At 45.8% G+C, this 15,184-nt stretch overlaps 1 protein-coding gene across 1 annotated transcript in view; it reads right to left on the reverse strand.

Moving 5' to 3' along the window:
- Nucleotides 1-15,184, reverse strand: part of SYN3 (synapsin III) — a 460,653-nt gene that overhangs the window by 57,674 nt on the left and 387,795 nt on the right. Inside the window, exon 7 of the mRNA XM_082850535.1 lies at nucleotides 11,354-11,416. Within this exon, the coding sequence (XP_082706661.1) occupies nucleotides 11,354-11,416 (63 nt within the window). The remainder of the gene's footprint in view (nucleotides 1-11,353; nucleotides 11,417-15,184) is intronic.

Below are 15,184 nucleotides of genomic sequence, written 5' to 3' on the forward strand. Positions count from 1 at the left end.
TCCCAGGTGACGCTGAGACTGCTGGTCCTTCTACAAAGGTCCCACTTTGAAGAGAAGGTTGTCAAGGAGCTCAGGCCTGTCTGACTCGGGGGCTACACTCAACTTGGCTCATCACCCAGCACATCCCCATAGGTGCTCTTGCTGCTGCTCCCTTATCCCTCAGAGTGGCTGGAAGTCCCAGGCTCTTCTCTTCAGCTGCTGGTAGCCCCTGCCATTGACCCACTCAATCCTCAATAGAACCATTTTCCACAAGCGTCATGATATGGGAAAGCCTGAACAGCATTCACTGTCCCACGTGGCCTCCCTTGCATCTTATGGCCTCACTACTGGAGGATGGAGTGTTGGTGTGAAGGTTTCTTGGGGCTGGGGGCCAGTAGTCAAAGTGAGAGGACAGGTTCTGCCAGTAGTGTTCATTTGTCTGGAGGCTAGGTAGAGGATGCTGATAACTGTGTGTAAGTGTCTGCTCACCCTGCCCCCAAACACACACACTCTCTTCTCTCTCCAAAACGCAGTAAGCCCACTGTTTACATCCTTCTCTGGTTTCCTCCCACAAACAACCCTGCTGCTGCCACCTGTTGGCAACAATGCCAGCTGCCTCCAAGTGGATTTATTTCCAAGAAGCCAGAGGTGTGGCTGGTCTCATCTGCGGGAAGCAGGGTGGGAGGCTGGCCTGGGCTGCGGCTGCAGTGAGCAGGTGGCATCTGCTTGTTTCAGGACATCACTTCTACTGCCTGCTGATAGTGACAATGGGCTGCGCCTGCACATTTTGGCTGAGGAAGACCTCAGTGGACACACAGGCTGTGTTCCAGGTGGGCTGGCAGAACTCTCTGGAGGCTTCCCTTCCCTGGCATGGGTGCCAGGACCAGGGGAAAGAATGTGCAGCCTTCCCAGCACACAATGTGCAACCTTGTGCCAAATCATTTCGCCTCCTCGACCTCTGCTGGTCTCATCTGTTAAATGGCTATCATGATAACCACACCCTCATCAAAAGACTGTTGGAACCTGAGCAGGCTCCCAGTGTGGATGAATTTTGTAAATTGCACGTGACTGTCTGATGTTGGGGGAAAAAGTATGGAGCTGGTCATCAAGTTGTGGGAAATTATACAGAGTACCCCCCAACAGGCGATGTGTGCCCCCTCCTCTTTTGGGGAGACTCCTAGGGAATGACTTCTCTGGCCTTTCTTGCATACTATGCCAGGATGGGTCAACAGACGTTGCCAGGAAAGGAGAGAAAAGAAGAAGGAAGTACTGTTTTTCAACGTTTGTCAGCTCAAAAATATTCTGTCTTCCATGGAGGAGTGGTGTGGTCAGTGCACACAAGAGCAGGTGATTTATTCTTTCCAGATGAGTCTGTTCCTGTGTCTCTGTCCCTCTTGACAAAATGGGGCCTGTGATTGGGGGTGTACACTGTTTTTAAGACACAGTGCCAGGGGTGATATTCTTCCTTTTCTTCTTCTCATTCTCTTGCACAAGGGTTCTTATTCTTGGCTTCAGGCCTGGGGTGAGATCAGTCCAGCAGACAACAAGAGCAGTTCATATGCAAAGGTCAGTGCTCATCTCCAAGGTACTGACATGTTTCTTGGGTGGAACCCTGTGAAATTCTTCATAAATCAACTCTCCAATTAAGTTGGCTGGTTGCCTTATGATGGGAAGAGGTGATTCCACCAGGGCGTTCCTGAGGGTCCCAGGCAGCAGGAAGAAAAGAGCTGAAGAACCTGACAACCTCAGTTCGAATCCCACTTCCGTCATTTACCTGTGACTTTAAGCAAAACAACTCTTGGAACCTCTGGAAAGCTGGGATCAGAAATAGCTCTCAGGGCACCTTTGAGGGTTAGAGATGTTGAAGGCACTCATCCTGCTGCACCAGCTGGTGTACCTCTGTTCATCCCATCTGATCTGCTTTGAGTTATCCCAGGGAAGGCAAGGAATTCGCACCAGGTCACAATGCTAGCCGATGGCGGAGCCCAGACCAGACCCAGTGAGGGCTGAGTCCAAAGCCCATACTCTTCTTCGTTTCCCTCTCCGCCTCACCTCCACATGGCGCTTCATACTTTTTAAGGCACTTCTACTCACTAGCTCTTCCAAGTGATTGGTGAGGAAAACCATGTATATTTGACATATTTGGCACCCTGCACTTATGTGTTTAAATGACTTGCCCAGGTGGATACTGTGGGCCCCAGGGAGTGCAAGGCTGGCAGGACCTGAACCCAGGCCAACCAAGGATGGTGTAAATATGCGGGGATTGGCAGTGTAAGCGTCACCAGTAGAGATCTCAGCCTTAAACCCTCGTAAGGAAAACGAGTTGATGATCCAGGTGATGTCATCTTCAACATGACAGATGTCAGGCTGGACAGAGTCATGAAATAACTGTTTTAGTTTGCTTCTGTTTGTGCTTAGAATTGTGGCAGTTTGGCATCCAAAGGAAGAAAGAGGCCCTTAGGACTCTACAGAATATGTGTGTTTGTGTGTGTGATATATACACATATGTACACACACACACAGAGTCCATTCTCATTATTCACAGTAGTCACATTCTGTAACTTTGCAGCAAACACTGAATTAGTGAATCCTGAGCCACCACTCCTAGGGTTCGTTTCCTGCAAGCCTATGGTCACATTTTCATCAACTCATCAATATATCATCTTGTTATGTGCGCTTCCTTTTAAAGACAACTTATTTAATATATATGGTTGATTCATTAACATTGAACTCATAGCCAACAACACCGTAACTCATCCATGAATGAAGCTTATCTAACACATACATTTTTTTCCATAAGAAACATCACAGCCTGCTTGGGGTTAGCAACACCAAACAGCACTTCAGCCCTACGCTTGGGAGTCATTTTAAACAATGAAATCACCAACACAAGGGACAAAAATGCAAAAGTGTGGCACTAAATACACCAAGAAGAGGACACTTGTTTACGAGCTGAAACAAGAAGAGTGTTTCCTGCTCGACATCAGTTGGGAAGGAACACGCAAATTATTCACCGCTCTGCACGTGTCTGTGAATGACCACGAAAACACTATGAGAATTGATTCTGGGGTGACGAATATATTCCTAGTGAGTAGGTGAATTCAGAAATACAGAATCCATGAATAATGAGGATCGAGAGTATTTATTGTGCTTATAGCCTCATGCCAGAGGCTCTGAGATGCAGAGCCTCATGCCAGAGGCTCTGAGATGCAGAGCACAGTGTTTACAATTTTCACTACGGTGTAAAGGACAGATGGAAGCCCCTTAAGGGCCCATTTTGTTCAAGAGAAGCAGAGAGTAAAGGAGGCAGTGGTCATCTGCGGGGTGGGGGGGACTTGGTGGGTGGTGGAGTTGAGAGGGAGGCTGCTGGAGGGAGTGTGTGTCCCTCTCTCCTCTCCTCCTACACAGCTTGGCAGCGGCCGTGAACACTGCTTGCCCGGCACGCCTTGCAGGCTGGAGCCTCTCCCCCGCTCTCACTTGATTCAGCTTCTGCTGAGCATGAAACACAGAGTGACTTTCCTCCCTGGTGATCTCCCAGGTGCTGGGGAGCACTTGATTTCTTAACTGTTCCCCTGGGTTCCATTCTCCCATTTGCTCATTTTCTAGCCCTTTCTCTCCATTACCGTGTTATCTGGCCACCTACTCCCACTTTAAAAAGTGGACAGTGCTGGGAAGTCTTATTAAGTGAGTCAGCCTGAGGGAAGAGAGCAGAGTCCAGGTCGCTGGGAGCTGATGACAGCAGCAGCCCTGGGCAAGCAGGGGTGTGCAAGATGCCGGGGCGACTGGAAGACAGTGCATTTAGGAGCTTCCACCTGGTCCCTCCAGAACAGACAGGCTGTCTGCCAAGGCGCCTCATCCCTGTCCCTCATCACTCCAGGCTCCTCTTAGTAGAACAACAAACCCTGGCCAAGCCTGCGTCTGGGCTTACTAACCTGTGACCATGACAGTGCCCTTTACCTCTCACTGAGCTTAGGAGCCAGAGCCAGACTGCCCAGGGTTGAACCCCATTCCACCCCTTACTCCCTGCGCCTCAGTTTCCTCATCTGAAAAGTGGGGATACCCACAGTATCTTCCTCATAGGGTGGTTCTGGGAGGATAGTAGTCAATGAGTAATTTATAAAGCACTTAGAACAGTGCCTGCACAGAGTAAACTCCATAGAGCATTAGCTTTTATTATTATTCTGGCTATTATTACTACTACTGTTCTTATCTGTAAAGTATGCAATGGGGTTGAATAATCTCAAAGGGTTTTCTTTCCCTTCCTGTTCTGTTACTGGGGATGCTTCCTCACTATGTGGCCTTGGGCAAGACCCTTCTCCTCTCTGGGGCCTCAGGTTCTTATCTTTTAAGTGGGGTGCTGGGACTTAAGTCCTGAAGGTCTGTGAATTTATGAAACAAGGATAAGGTGACGCCCAGGGTGGGGTTTGTGTGTTATCTTGGCCTCTCCTGGGAATGCTGGAATCCCGTTTTCCTTACTTTAAGAATTTACCCAGAATTTAATTCTCCTTCCCTTTTTGTCTATTATGAGCAACTGCTTATCTCATCTTAGTTGAGATAAGCAGTTAGGTAATCAGAGTAATAGTTTATGTTTGTAGTGAGTTTTTAAAGCTCCCATTCACTGAGTGTTGACCAGGCACCTTCCTAAGCCTGGGCTGATTGATTCTATCATCAGTACAATTCCAGGAGGGAGATTATTGTCCCCATATTAGAGATGAAGAAATTGAGGCACGGAGAGGTTAGGCAACTTGCCCAAGGACACACAACTAGTAAATGGTTAATCCAGATTCAAACCAGAAACACGCTTTCAGATTCTACAAATGCTACCCCCACACTATACTGGCAGTTGGCCTTGAACTTGACTTCTATGATAATAACAGATATGCCATTCCTTTCAATAGACCGCTCATAGTATTGATCAAAACCACAGATTCTTTTCATTGGAAGATACTGTAGCAGTCACCTTCAGGGTATGTTAAACTTTGGGAGGGTCATGGCCCCTGTGAAAAGGTGGAAGAAGCTATGTACTCCTTTCCCCCAAAAACATTCATATCCCATCCACACATAAACATACGCAGATGTGTCTCAGTTTTACGGGGTTCAAACATCTCAGGCTAAGAATCTCACATAATGCTTAAATTCCCTTGAAACTCTCCAGTAAGTATTCATCTTTGCTCCAGTTCTGCATTGATGAGAACTTCCTACCCAAAGGGGCTCTTCATTCCATTAATATTCACCTCTGATTGTCAGAAAGTTGCTCTTTCAACACAACCCTCATGCACTTCCCCCTGACCTTGGTCCCATTTTTGGCTGCTACATGTTATATAGAAGCAGCCCAGCTTACCTTCCCAGGACAATTCTCCATGTTTCTGGGGACGGTGGCCCCACTGTCTCTAGCCCTCCTAGCCTGGATGCCTCTGCCCTCCATTGCTCAGTTCATTTTCCCCTGGACATACTCATGTGTCAATGGCTCTTTCAAACACCCAGAACTGGTTTACAGCCCAGAACCGAATACAATGTTCTAGCCATGGAGGAATCAGTGCAGTGCAGGACTCTCACTTTATTTTGGAAATCAGGTCTCCATTAATATGTCCTAAACAAGGTTTAGAAAACCTTATTTTATTTTGAAATATAACACACATAGAGAATTGCCCAGTATAAAAATGACAGTTCAATGAGCTGTCAATCACAAAGCAAACATCCACATAACTACTACCCAAGTCAAGAACTAGAACTTGGACCACTCCTGCTGCATCCCAATGACCACACCTCCCTCCTCCACAAAGGTAACTTCTATTTTTTTATGGTAGTAATTTTCTTGCTTTTCTTAAAAGTTTTATCACCTTATTATGTAGCCCACTTAACACTATAGTTTAGTTTCCCTGGTTTTGAATTTTATATAAATGAAATCATATAAATAGGCATCCTTTTGTATCTGACTTATTTCATTCAATGGTGTATTTGTGAAATTCATGCACGTTGTTGTATATAGTTGTAGTTCATCCATTTTCACTGCTGGAAATTTTCCATTTGTCTGAATATACTGCGATTTATTTATCTATTCTATTTCTAATGGACACATGGACTGTGTCCAGATTTTGGTAACTATGAATGAGCTGCTATAAACACTGGAGCACACACGCATGCATTTAGGTTGGGTATACCTAAAAGAAGAACTTCTGTGTAACTTCAGCTTAGTAGATGATAACAATCTGTATTCCAAAGCAGTTGTATCAATTGACACTTTCACTAGCTCTGTGTTTGTGTTCCAAATGTTCCATGTCCTTGCCAACACTTAGTATTATTAATCTTTTTAGTTCGAGCTAGTCTAGTGGTTATATAGTGGCATCTCATCATAGTTTTCATTTGTATTTCCCTAGTGATGAATGAGGTTGAGCCCATTTTCACCTATTTATTAGGTGTTTATGGATTAGAGCTTTTGGCAACTCCTTACTCATCTGATTCACATTGAACTTGCAGCCAAATAAAATATAGTCTCTGACAGAGGATGCTGTTTAGTCACATCTCCCCTATTGACTTCAATTGGATTTTGGGTTCTCAGAGCAGGTTCAAACATTCTTAATAATAATGACAGCTAATATTTATTGAGTGCCTATTGTGTTCCAGGCACTGAACTATGTGTTTGACATGAATAATGTCTCTTAATCTTCACAACCAGCATATTAGGTTGATACTATTAATATCCTCCTTTTACATAAGATGATGAAACTAGGGTTGGGGAGGGTAAGTAACTTAACCTAAGGTCTCACAACTAACAAGTAGATTCAAATCAACACCCTTAGCCACTATAACAAACTGCCTCCCAAAGTTGGAAACATGTGACTACAATTGAAAAAAAACCTTTAAAATTGGTTAAATACTGAATAATAAAATGGATATGTAACTGTCAAATGGAGAAAAATCATTGCAAAGTATGACAAAGGATGAATGTTCTTAATGTGCGAAGAGTTTTTACAAATTAAGGAAAGGACACGCATCTCAATTAAAAAACGGTGAAAAGTTTCTTGAGTCAGGTAAATCTGGAAAATTCTGCACAAGTTTTCATGTTCTTGTACCCCTAGGAGGTATATGAGCAAATTTACGACTCTGAGAAGTTCTGCACTAAAAACCTACTTTAACATGGAATTTTCGTATTTGACTAAAATAGTCTTTAGCATAGTCCTTTGGAACAGACTTTGAAACGTGTTGAACTCCATAATAACCACTCCTTCCCCTGGTTTCTAGTCTGGTAAAACTTTCCACAAAGGAAATGAAATTAGTTTTGTCCAGGGTTTCTTAACCTTGACGCTCTTGACATTTTGGGCTGGATAATTCTTTGTTGTAGGGGGCATTTTAGGGTGTTCAGCAGCATCCTTGGCTCCCACCAGGTAGATGCCAGATGTCCCTAGCACTTCCCTCACCCCCAGTTGTGACAACCAAAGCTGCCTCCAGACATGACCAAATGCCCCTGGGGGAAGAACACCACCCTCTTAAATTGGTCTAGCCTTACTGGTTTCTTAGAACTCCTGGTGTGTCCCACGATTACCTCCTAACTATCTAAGTGCTCCCCAAACTGCACAGCGTTTCACTATATTTTGATTTCTGTGCCTTGTGACATCCACTATTCTTTGTTTTAATAAAGAGGGTATTGGTCCATCTCTTGTCTTCGAGTCTTTCTTGTTTGTTAGAACTCCTTAAATCTCCAGGCACACCAAACCATGTAGTTACCCTGACAAGGAACTTCTTTCCATCCCTTAGGTGGAATTAAGTTCCTTCCTTCAATCTCCACACTCCCTGCACAGCCTTCTATCAGATCCTCAGCACATCTTATACTTATTTACTTATGTGGTTGTCTCCTCAGTTTCTTGAGAGCAAGGACTGGGCCCTATTCATCCTCCGATTCTTAGCACAGAGTAGGTACGAATTCATATGTGTGAACAGAGAAGCAAAATATAATTGAGGAGGGTCAGGAATTTCAATCATGGGATCCTGGGTGGATTTCCAGTAAGACTGAGTTAATTGACAGCCTCTTCACCAGTTTTCTCCTAGAAATGTTCTCCTTGCTTCTCTCCAGACAGACAATCTTCCTTCTGGAGGGAAACTGGAGGTACTGTAGAAGATACCGTTCTGTTTTTCTCCCCCTCAGCCACGAATATGACATCATTTGCTCAGTCGGCATGTCCAGGCCGTTCCTGATACTTTTCTCATTCCAGACAGAAGGAGAAAAGTCCTTTCCCCTTGATCTCAGCATTTTTGCAAACCTCAGTTTATTCCAGCGGGTGACACTTCTTATTCTCGGAGATGTGGCCTCCTTTCTATGTTCTGGGAGTTCCTTTTGGGCTCGAGTTTCTCAGAGGCATCCCCTCCCCCGACATTGCGTCAGTCTCCTTAAGTATTTCCTTCTTTTTATTTCCTGTCTGGGATTATTTTAAGCTTTAGAAACGGAATTTAATTCTTGGGAACCCTCTAACTTTACCAAAGCTGTCCAAGATGGCGACAGTAGGCGGAAAGAAAGGGACAGGTTTGAGAAACATTAACAAAAGGGCAAGTGACAAGACTTGATGACCATTGGGACACAGGGGAGGGGAGATGACTCCCAGACTTCAGTTTCAAGACAACGGAGGGACTGGTGGTTCCTGTTGTAGAGATGGTCCCAGGAAGAGGAGGAGGATAAAGATGAGGAAGGAGGGTGGGCTGTCTGAAAACAAAATGGACATGGTCTGGGAAGTTCAGAGTCGGAGGTTTCCACGGGGCATGCAGTGGAGATGTAGAGGAGGTAACTTGGTATAAGAGCCTGATGCTCTGCGTAGGAAATGTGACTGGGGGGCTGTTGGTGTGTAGATGGGAGCTGAAGCTGAAAGAGCAGACGAGAGCTCAGATAGCGTGTGCTGATGGAATAGATGCGGCTAGAGATGCAGCAGGAAGGAAAGCACTTGAAGGAGACTGTGAAGGATGGGTCAGAGAGAGAGCAGAGAGCCAGGAGAGGGGCATGAGTTTCAGGGCAGAAAGGATGGCCAGCAGGTTTAAATGATGTAGAAAGGTAAATTCAACTATGGACAGAAAAGTGACAGCTGAATTAGCAGCAGAGGGTCATTGAGGACCATGGGGAGGGCAGCCTCAGGAGTGGAGGGAGCTATAGCCAGATGACAGGGGATGGAGGAGGGGTTGGGAGAACAGGCAGTGGGGAGCAGACTTAGGGTGGCATCTGAAGGGGGAGTTACTCATTTATCCACTCGACCAACAAACTGAGAGGCTAGGGGTACACCAGGAGCCATTCGGAGCCGTAGGTGCAGTAGTGGGCAAACAGGTAAAAATCTCCGCCCTCACAATGTGTCCTTTTTAGGGAGAGGTAGTATGGCGGGAGGATTAAAAATTTTTTTTTTCTTCCAGTTTTACTGAGATATAATAGACAAGGATTCATTTTAAAGGTGGTTATAAGAAGTATCATTGTTTGTGCAAACTATTACATTTAGAATGGATAAACAACAAGGTCCTAATGTATAGCACAGGGAACTATCCTCAGTACCCTGTGATAAACCGTAATGGAAAAGAATATGAAAAAAGAATGTCTATATGTGTATAACTGAGTCACTTTGCTCTACAGCAGAGACTGGCACAGCATGGTAAATCAACTAGATTTCAATAAAAAAAAGTGTCATCATTTGTCAGATGAGGCCAAGAGAAGTTAGATGGCAACCTGCTCCACTTCACACAAAGGTCAGAGCTGAGGTCACGCCCTGACCTGTCTGACTCTTTCCATCCTTTGTTGCTTGAAGGGGTTGGAGTTTAGGTGGAAAGAGGTGATGCAGAAGGCATAATGGGGTGGGAAGAACGAAGGTGCAGGGTGTAGGGTTATTCATGGCTGGGCTGGGCCTACACAAAGCAAGCTTTCTACTGGCCCCTGCTGCCCTTTATCTAGGACGCCCGGGCTGGGCCTTGTGCATGGGCTCAGGTCCCTCCAATGGGGACGGCAGGCACTGAGATCCACATGTTCTCACACGGTTCTGCCTGAGCCAGAAGCTTGAGAGGTGGCCTGTGGCAGCCGCCGACACTTCCCCATCCCCACTCCCCTTATTTAGGAGTAAATCTCCAGAAGGCCAAGCACTGATCAGTATCCCTCCATGAGATTTATACAGAGATGCTGGAAAGAGACATGGTCTTTCTTCCTCTGGGACGGTGAGCTTAGGGACCAGAATGGGCCACCCACAGCCATCTATCTCGACTATCTGAAGAAACAACAAGTAGAGATAAACAGAGCCAAGAGCTCTGATATCATTTGAGCTCCTGGATCCAGCTCTGCCTGAATCTATCAAGAACTATTCCAGACTTCCTGATCCTTGAACCAATGAATTACCTTTTGCCCCCTAATTTGATTTGCGTTTCTACACTTGCAACTGCAAAAAGCTGACCAGTACAATTTGTCGTAATATGTTGTAACCGAGCAGGACCCTATAAGGCCTTCCCAGGACAGACTCCTCACCCATATCTTCTGCTGTAGCTCCTCTCTGAAGGACCTAGATAATAGTATCTGACGCACACTTCTTGAGTTGTTTTACAGATGCTAAAACCACCACCAAATGGAAGAAATGAACTATTTGATGATCATGAGTCCCCAGACCTACTGGTGCCTAAGGATTGATCCTGTTAACCACTCTGTTACCTCACCATCAACCAATCAGAGAATTGTGCATGAGCTGATGACATTCCCTGCGACCCCCTCCCTCACCTGGCCTTTAAAAATGCTCTGCTGAAGGCTTTCAGGGGGAGTTCGGGGTTTTAGAGCAGGAGCCACCCGTCCTCCTTATATTGGCACCTTTACAATAAAAGCCGCACTTTCCTTCACCACAACCCAGTGTCAGTAGATTGGCTTTACTGCACGCGGGTGAGCGGACCCAAGTTTGGTTCGGTAGCAGCGTCAACTGTGACTATGTAAAATATGTTATTTCCTTTTGTAGAAACTGACTCCAGGGGCTTCCTCCTGGGAGCCATATGCATTTGCCACCTTCTGGGTGCTAACACTGCAGGTGATAAAGAGATGAGTAAGACATGAGCTTACACGTAGCTGTGGAGATGATGACAGGAACAGAAGAATCACCATCTGCAAAATGCTTTACATCTATTTCTCTGAATTCACAACGACAGGAAACAATTAGCCAGGTAGGGTTTAGCTAGTATGGCCTGAGCTGGAGAGATGCTCCGTGGGAGCTCAGAGAAAGGTGGGCTGGGGAGGAGAGGGAGTGAATTTTGGTCTCCTCTAATACTCTGATCTGGGTGGCTGGGCTCAGGTGGGGGTGATGGGGGATACAGGGAGAGGAGAACAGGTAGTCTGGGGAAGCCGTGTGAATATTAACATAAGCGGAAGAGCTGCTTCTCATACCTTTCCCATTCCGGCGTGGGCGTGTCCCAGCTTGACCACCACAGGGAAGTGTGGGGCTGTGAGCTGAAAGAGACAAGAAGAAATTACTCATTAGCATCCCAGAGCATCACCACCAAGACATTGTTCACTGCCTGTTCTGTAGAAAGGTATGGTCATCTGATATCACCAGCAATCCCCAAAAGAATGCTTGGACAGATGGTCATCTCTCTGTGGCTTAAACACCCTAAATGACATTGCTTTCAGCTTCCAAAGGAAGCCCCGAGCTCCTAAAACCAGTCTGCCCGGGGCATCCACCAACCTGGGGAGAATGCAGAGCAGAGCAAACTGACTGGCTTCAAATCCTGGCTTTACCACTTGTGCAACCTCAGATAAGCTACCACATGGATCTGTGCTTCAGGGTCCTCATCTGTAAAATGGGGATGATGAGTATCCATCCCACAGGGTTGCTATGAGGATTAAGTGAGTTATTACATGTGCAGGCTTTACACTGTAAACACTCAATGAATGGCAGCTTAAATATTCCTGTCTTGGCTCTGCCTTGTGTGATTCCCGACAACAGCCTTCATGTATCTGGAAACTCTCATTCCCTCCCCCAAGCTCTCTCCAGGCCACGCTGTGAGTTCTCTTAATGATAGTGGTCATGCTACAGCACAAGCATTTATGGGCTGCGCTGTGTGGGTGCTGTGCTGAGCAACTGCCCTGGGTCATCTCCTTCAGAGAGCAGCAGGGCAGCAGCCTGTCCTGGTTGGTTCCCTGTTGCATCCCCAGCCATTAGAACACTGCCTGACCCAGGGAAGGTGCTCGATATGGAATCTGTGCCTTAATCAGTCCTCTGAGCAAGACCTACGAGGCATGCATGCCTCTCCCTATGATACAGAGGAGGAGAGGGGCTCAAATGGTTAGGTGCTCCCCCATGCCCACGCTTACTCAGCTAGCAAGTGAGGGGACCAGGTTTGAACCTAGGCTATGCATTTCCTCCTCATTGTGTTCATATGTTGTTTGAGATGGGTTTGCTTGGTGTCTAGAAATATATTTGGAATTGCTTGAGGGCAAGGGTTATCCCTTCTCGTTATTTAGTAATAATACCACTCCTCTGACTTGAGCCAGCCCTAGCCAGAGGTAATCACGTCCCACTCTCTGTGCTGTGCAGTTGTCTCTTCTGGTGCCTGTCACTCTGTCCTGGATTGCCCCCCGACACTCTGGACGCTTTGAGAGGAGGAACCCAGCTCTTCCCTCCTGGTGCCCAGCACCTAGTCTGACACTTAGGAGTGGCTGTAGCTGCGGCAGAAGGGTCTGCTGTGGGTCACAATCCCACGGGATGGACCTCATCTCATTTTACCACCACAATGGTCCCATGAGGCGAGCAGGGAAGGTATTCTTGTTACCATTTCACAGGCAGAAAATCGAGACTCAAGGAAGCTGCTGGGAAGGGGTGGCGCTGGCTCTTGAACTTAGGTCTGTCAGACTTCAAGCCTGATGTGAACGGTTTCCTCTAAGACCTAGTACAAGGGCTTCCTGCAGTAGGTGCTGAATAAAAAATTTTCTCCCTGATTTCAGGCTAAAATTTATCATATCCTGGTGTCTAGAGTTAACAAATGTATCTATTTAAAAAGGGGCAATATTTATTTTTGATTCCAAAAGCAACACGTACTCATTATAAAAAGTTTGTAAAATATAATAAAGTTCTATGTTGTTATGTACAAAGAAGACAATAAAAATCACCCTCAAAATTTGAGCCGTTTTGGTGTATTATCTGGTGGCCTTTGTTTTTTCTAATCTAAATTTTTTCTTTTGATTTGTTCTGTTCTCACGAAACCGGGAGTATACTGCATACCCAGTTTTGCTCGTCGCTCTTTCCGCTTAACGTTGTAAGTGGTAAGCAATTCCTGGCAGTAATTACTTGTCAGTTTAAGAGTTATTATGGAATATTTCACATATGAAAGAAGACTTAAAGCGCAATATTGTGGACATTATCTAACTTAAGAAATAAGCCATTGTCCAAACAGTTGAAGCCCCTGATGTACTTCTTTCTTACCAAATTTCCTTGTATTTATTCATATTTTAACTATTACATATGATTCCCAGTCAATATACATTACACGTGTTAAACTTCATGTAAGTGGCATCAAAAGAACCTATTCTTATCGGGAGATTGGGATTGACATATATACGCTATTGATACCACGTATAAAATAGATAACTAATGAGAACCTACTATATGGCACAGGGAACTCTACTCAGTACTCTGTGGTGACCTAAATGGGAAGGAAATCTAAAAAAGAGGGGAGGGCTTCCCTGGTGGCGCAGTGGTTGAGAGTCCGCCTGCCAATGCAGGGGACACGGGTTCGTGCCCCGGTTCTGGAAGATTCCACATGCTGCGGAGCGGCTGGGCCCGTGAGCCATGGCCGCTGAGCCTGCGCGTCCGGAGCCTGTGCTCCGCAACGGGAAAGGCCACAACAGTGAGAGGCCCGCGTACCACAAAAAAAAAATAAAAAAAATAAAAAAGAGGGGATGTATGTATACATATAGCTGATTTACTTTGCTGTACAGTAGAAACTAACACAACATTGTAAAGCAACTATACTCCCCTAAAAATTAAAAAAAAAGAATCTATTCTTTTTTTAAATAATTTAAATTTGACCCTCTACTTTTAAAAAAATATAAATACATAAGCTTTTTAAAAAATGTATTTTATTTATTTTTGGCTGTGTTGGGTCTTCGTTGCTGCGTGTGGGCTTTCTCTAGTTGCGGCGAGCGGGGGCTACTCTTTGTTGTGGCGCGCGGGCTTCTCATTGCGGTGGCTTCTCTTGTTGCAGAGCACGGGCTCTAGGTGCGCGGGCTTCAGCAGTTGTGGCTCGCAGGCTCTAGAGCGCAGGCTCAGTAGTTGTGGCACACGGGCTTAGTTGCTCCTCGGCCTGTGGGATCTTCCCGGACCAGGGATCCAACCTGTGTCCCCTGCATTGGCAGGCGGATTCTTAACCACTGCGCCACCAGGGAAGCCCCCCCCCACCCCCCGCCAAAAGAATCTATTCTTTTACAACTTTGGGGTACATTATGTTTGTGAGGCTCACGTATGTTGATGTATAGAGCTCAGATTTATGTTTAACTACGGCAAAGTATTCCACTTTATGAACACTTTGCCATTTGTTCATTTCCTGCTGATGAATATTTAGGTGATTTCTGTTTTTTCCAATTATAAACAATACTAGCAGGGGAATTTCTCCAGGGCACACACACCGGAGCAGAATTGCTGGGGTTGGGCAATGCTTGTCTCAGCTTTGCTAGATATTGTCAAATTGCTCTCCTAAGTGGTTGTACCTGCTTACGCTCTCACGGACAGGAAAAGAGAGCCCAACACTTGAGGTTGAAAGACTTAAATTTTACCAACCCAAGGGCTATGAAGTGGAATGAATGGGCGCATTTTCACCAAGTGGCTGTTGTTCCCCGGCAGCATCGTCACACCAAGCCATTCACCCACAGACCCTAGATATCGACTCCCCCTCCGCCAGCAGTCCAAGAACTGCCCAGGTCACTACTGGGGCTTCATCTCCATCACATTTTAAGGTGAAGCTTGAGGTGAGGGGAAACGTTGTGCTCTCTCTTCCTCTCCATCCCTCCCAGCCTGATCATTTCACCACACGCTGACAGGTACTGGAAAGAATTGAATGTTGGAGTTAAACTTACTCTCTGTTTGACCTTGGACTAGATATTTAACCTCTCTGAACCTTAGTGCTCTAATCTGCAAAATGGGGACAATAATGGCCAACTCACAGGATAACTGGGGGAAGAAGAAATGACATAAAGAATGTAGGGTTCCCCTGGTGGTGCAGT

The sequence above is a fragment of the Leucopleurus acutus genome (genome assembly GCF_964270905.1).
Source record: "Leucopleurus acutus genome assembly, chromosome: 11".
Taxonomy (NCBI): Eukaryota; Metazoa; Chordata; class Mammalia; order Artiodactyla; family Delphinidae; genus Leucopleurus; species Leucopleurus acutus.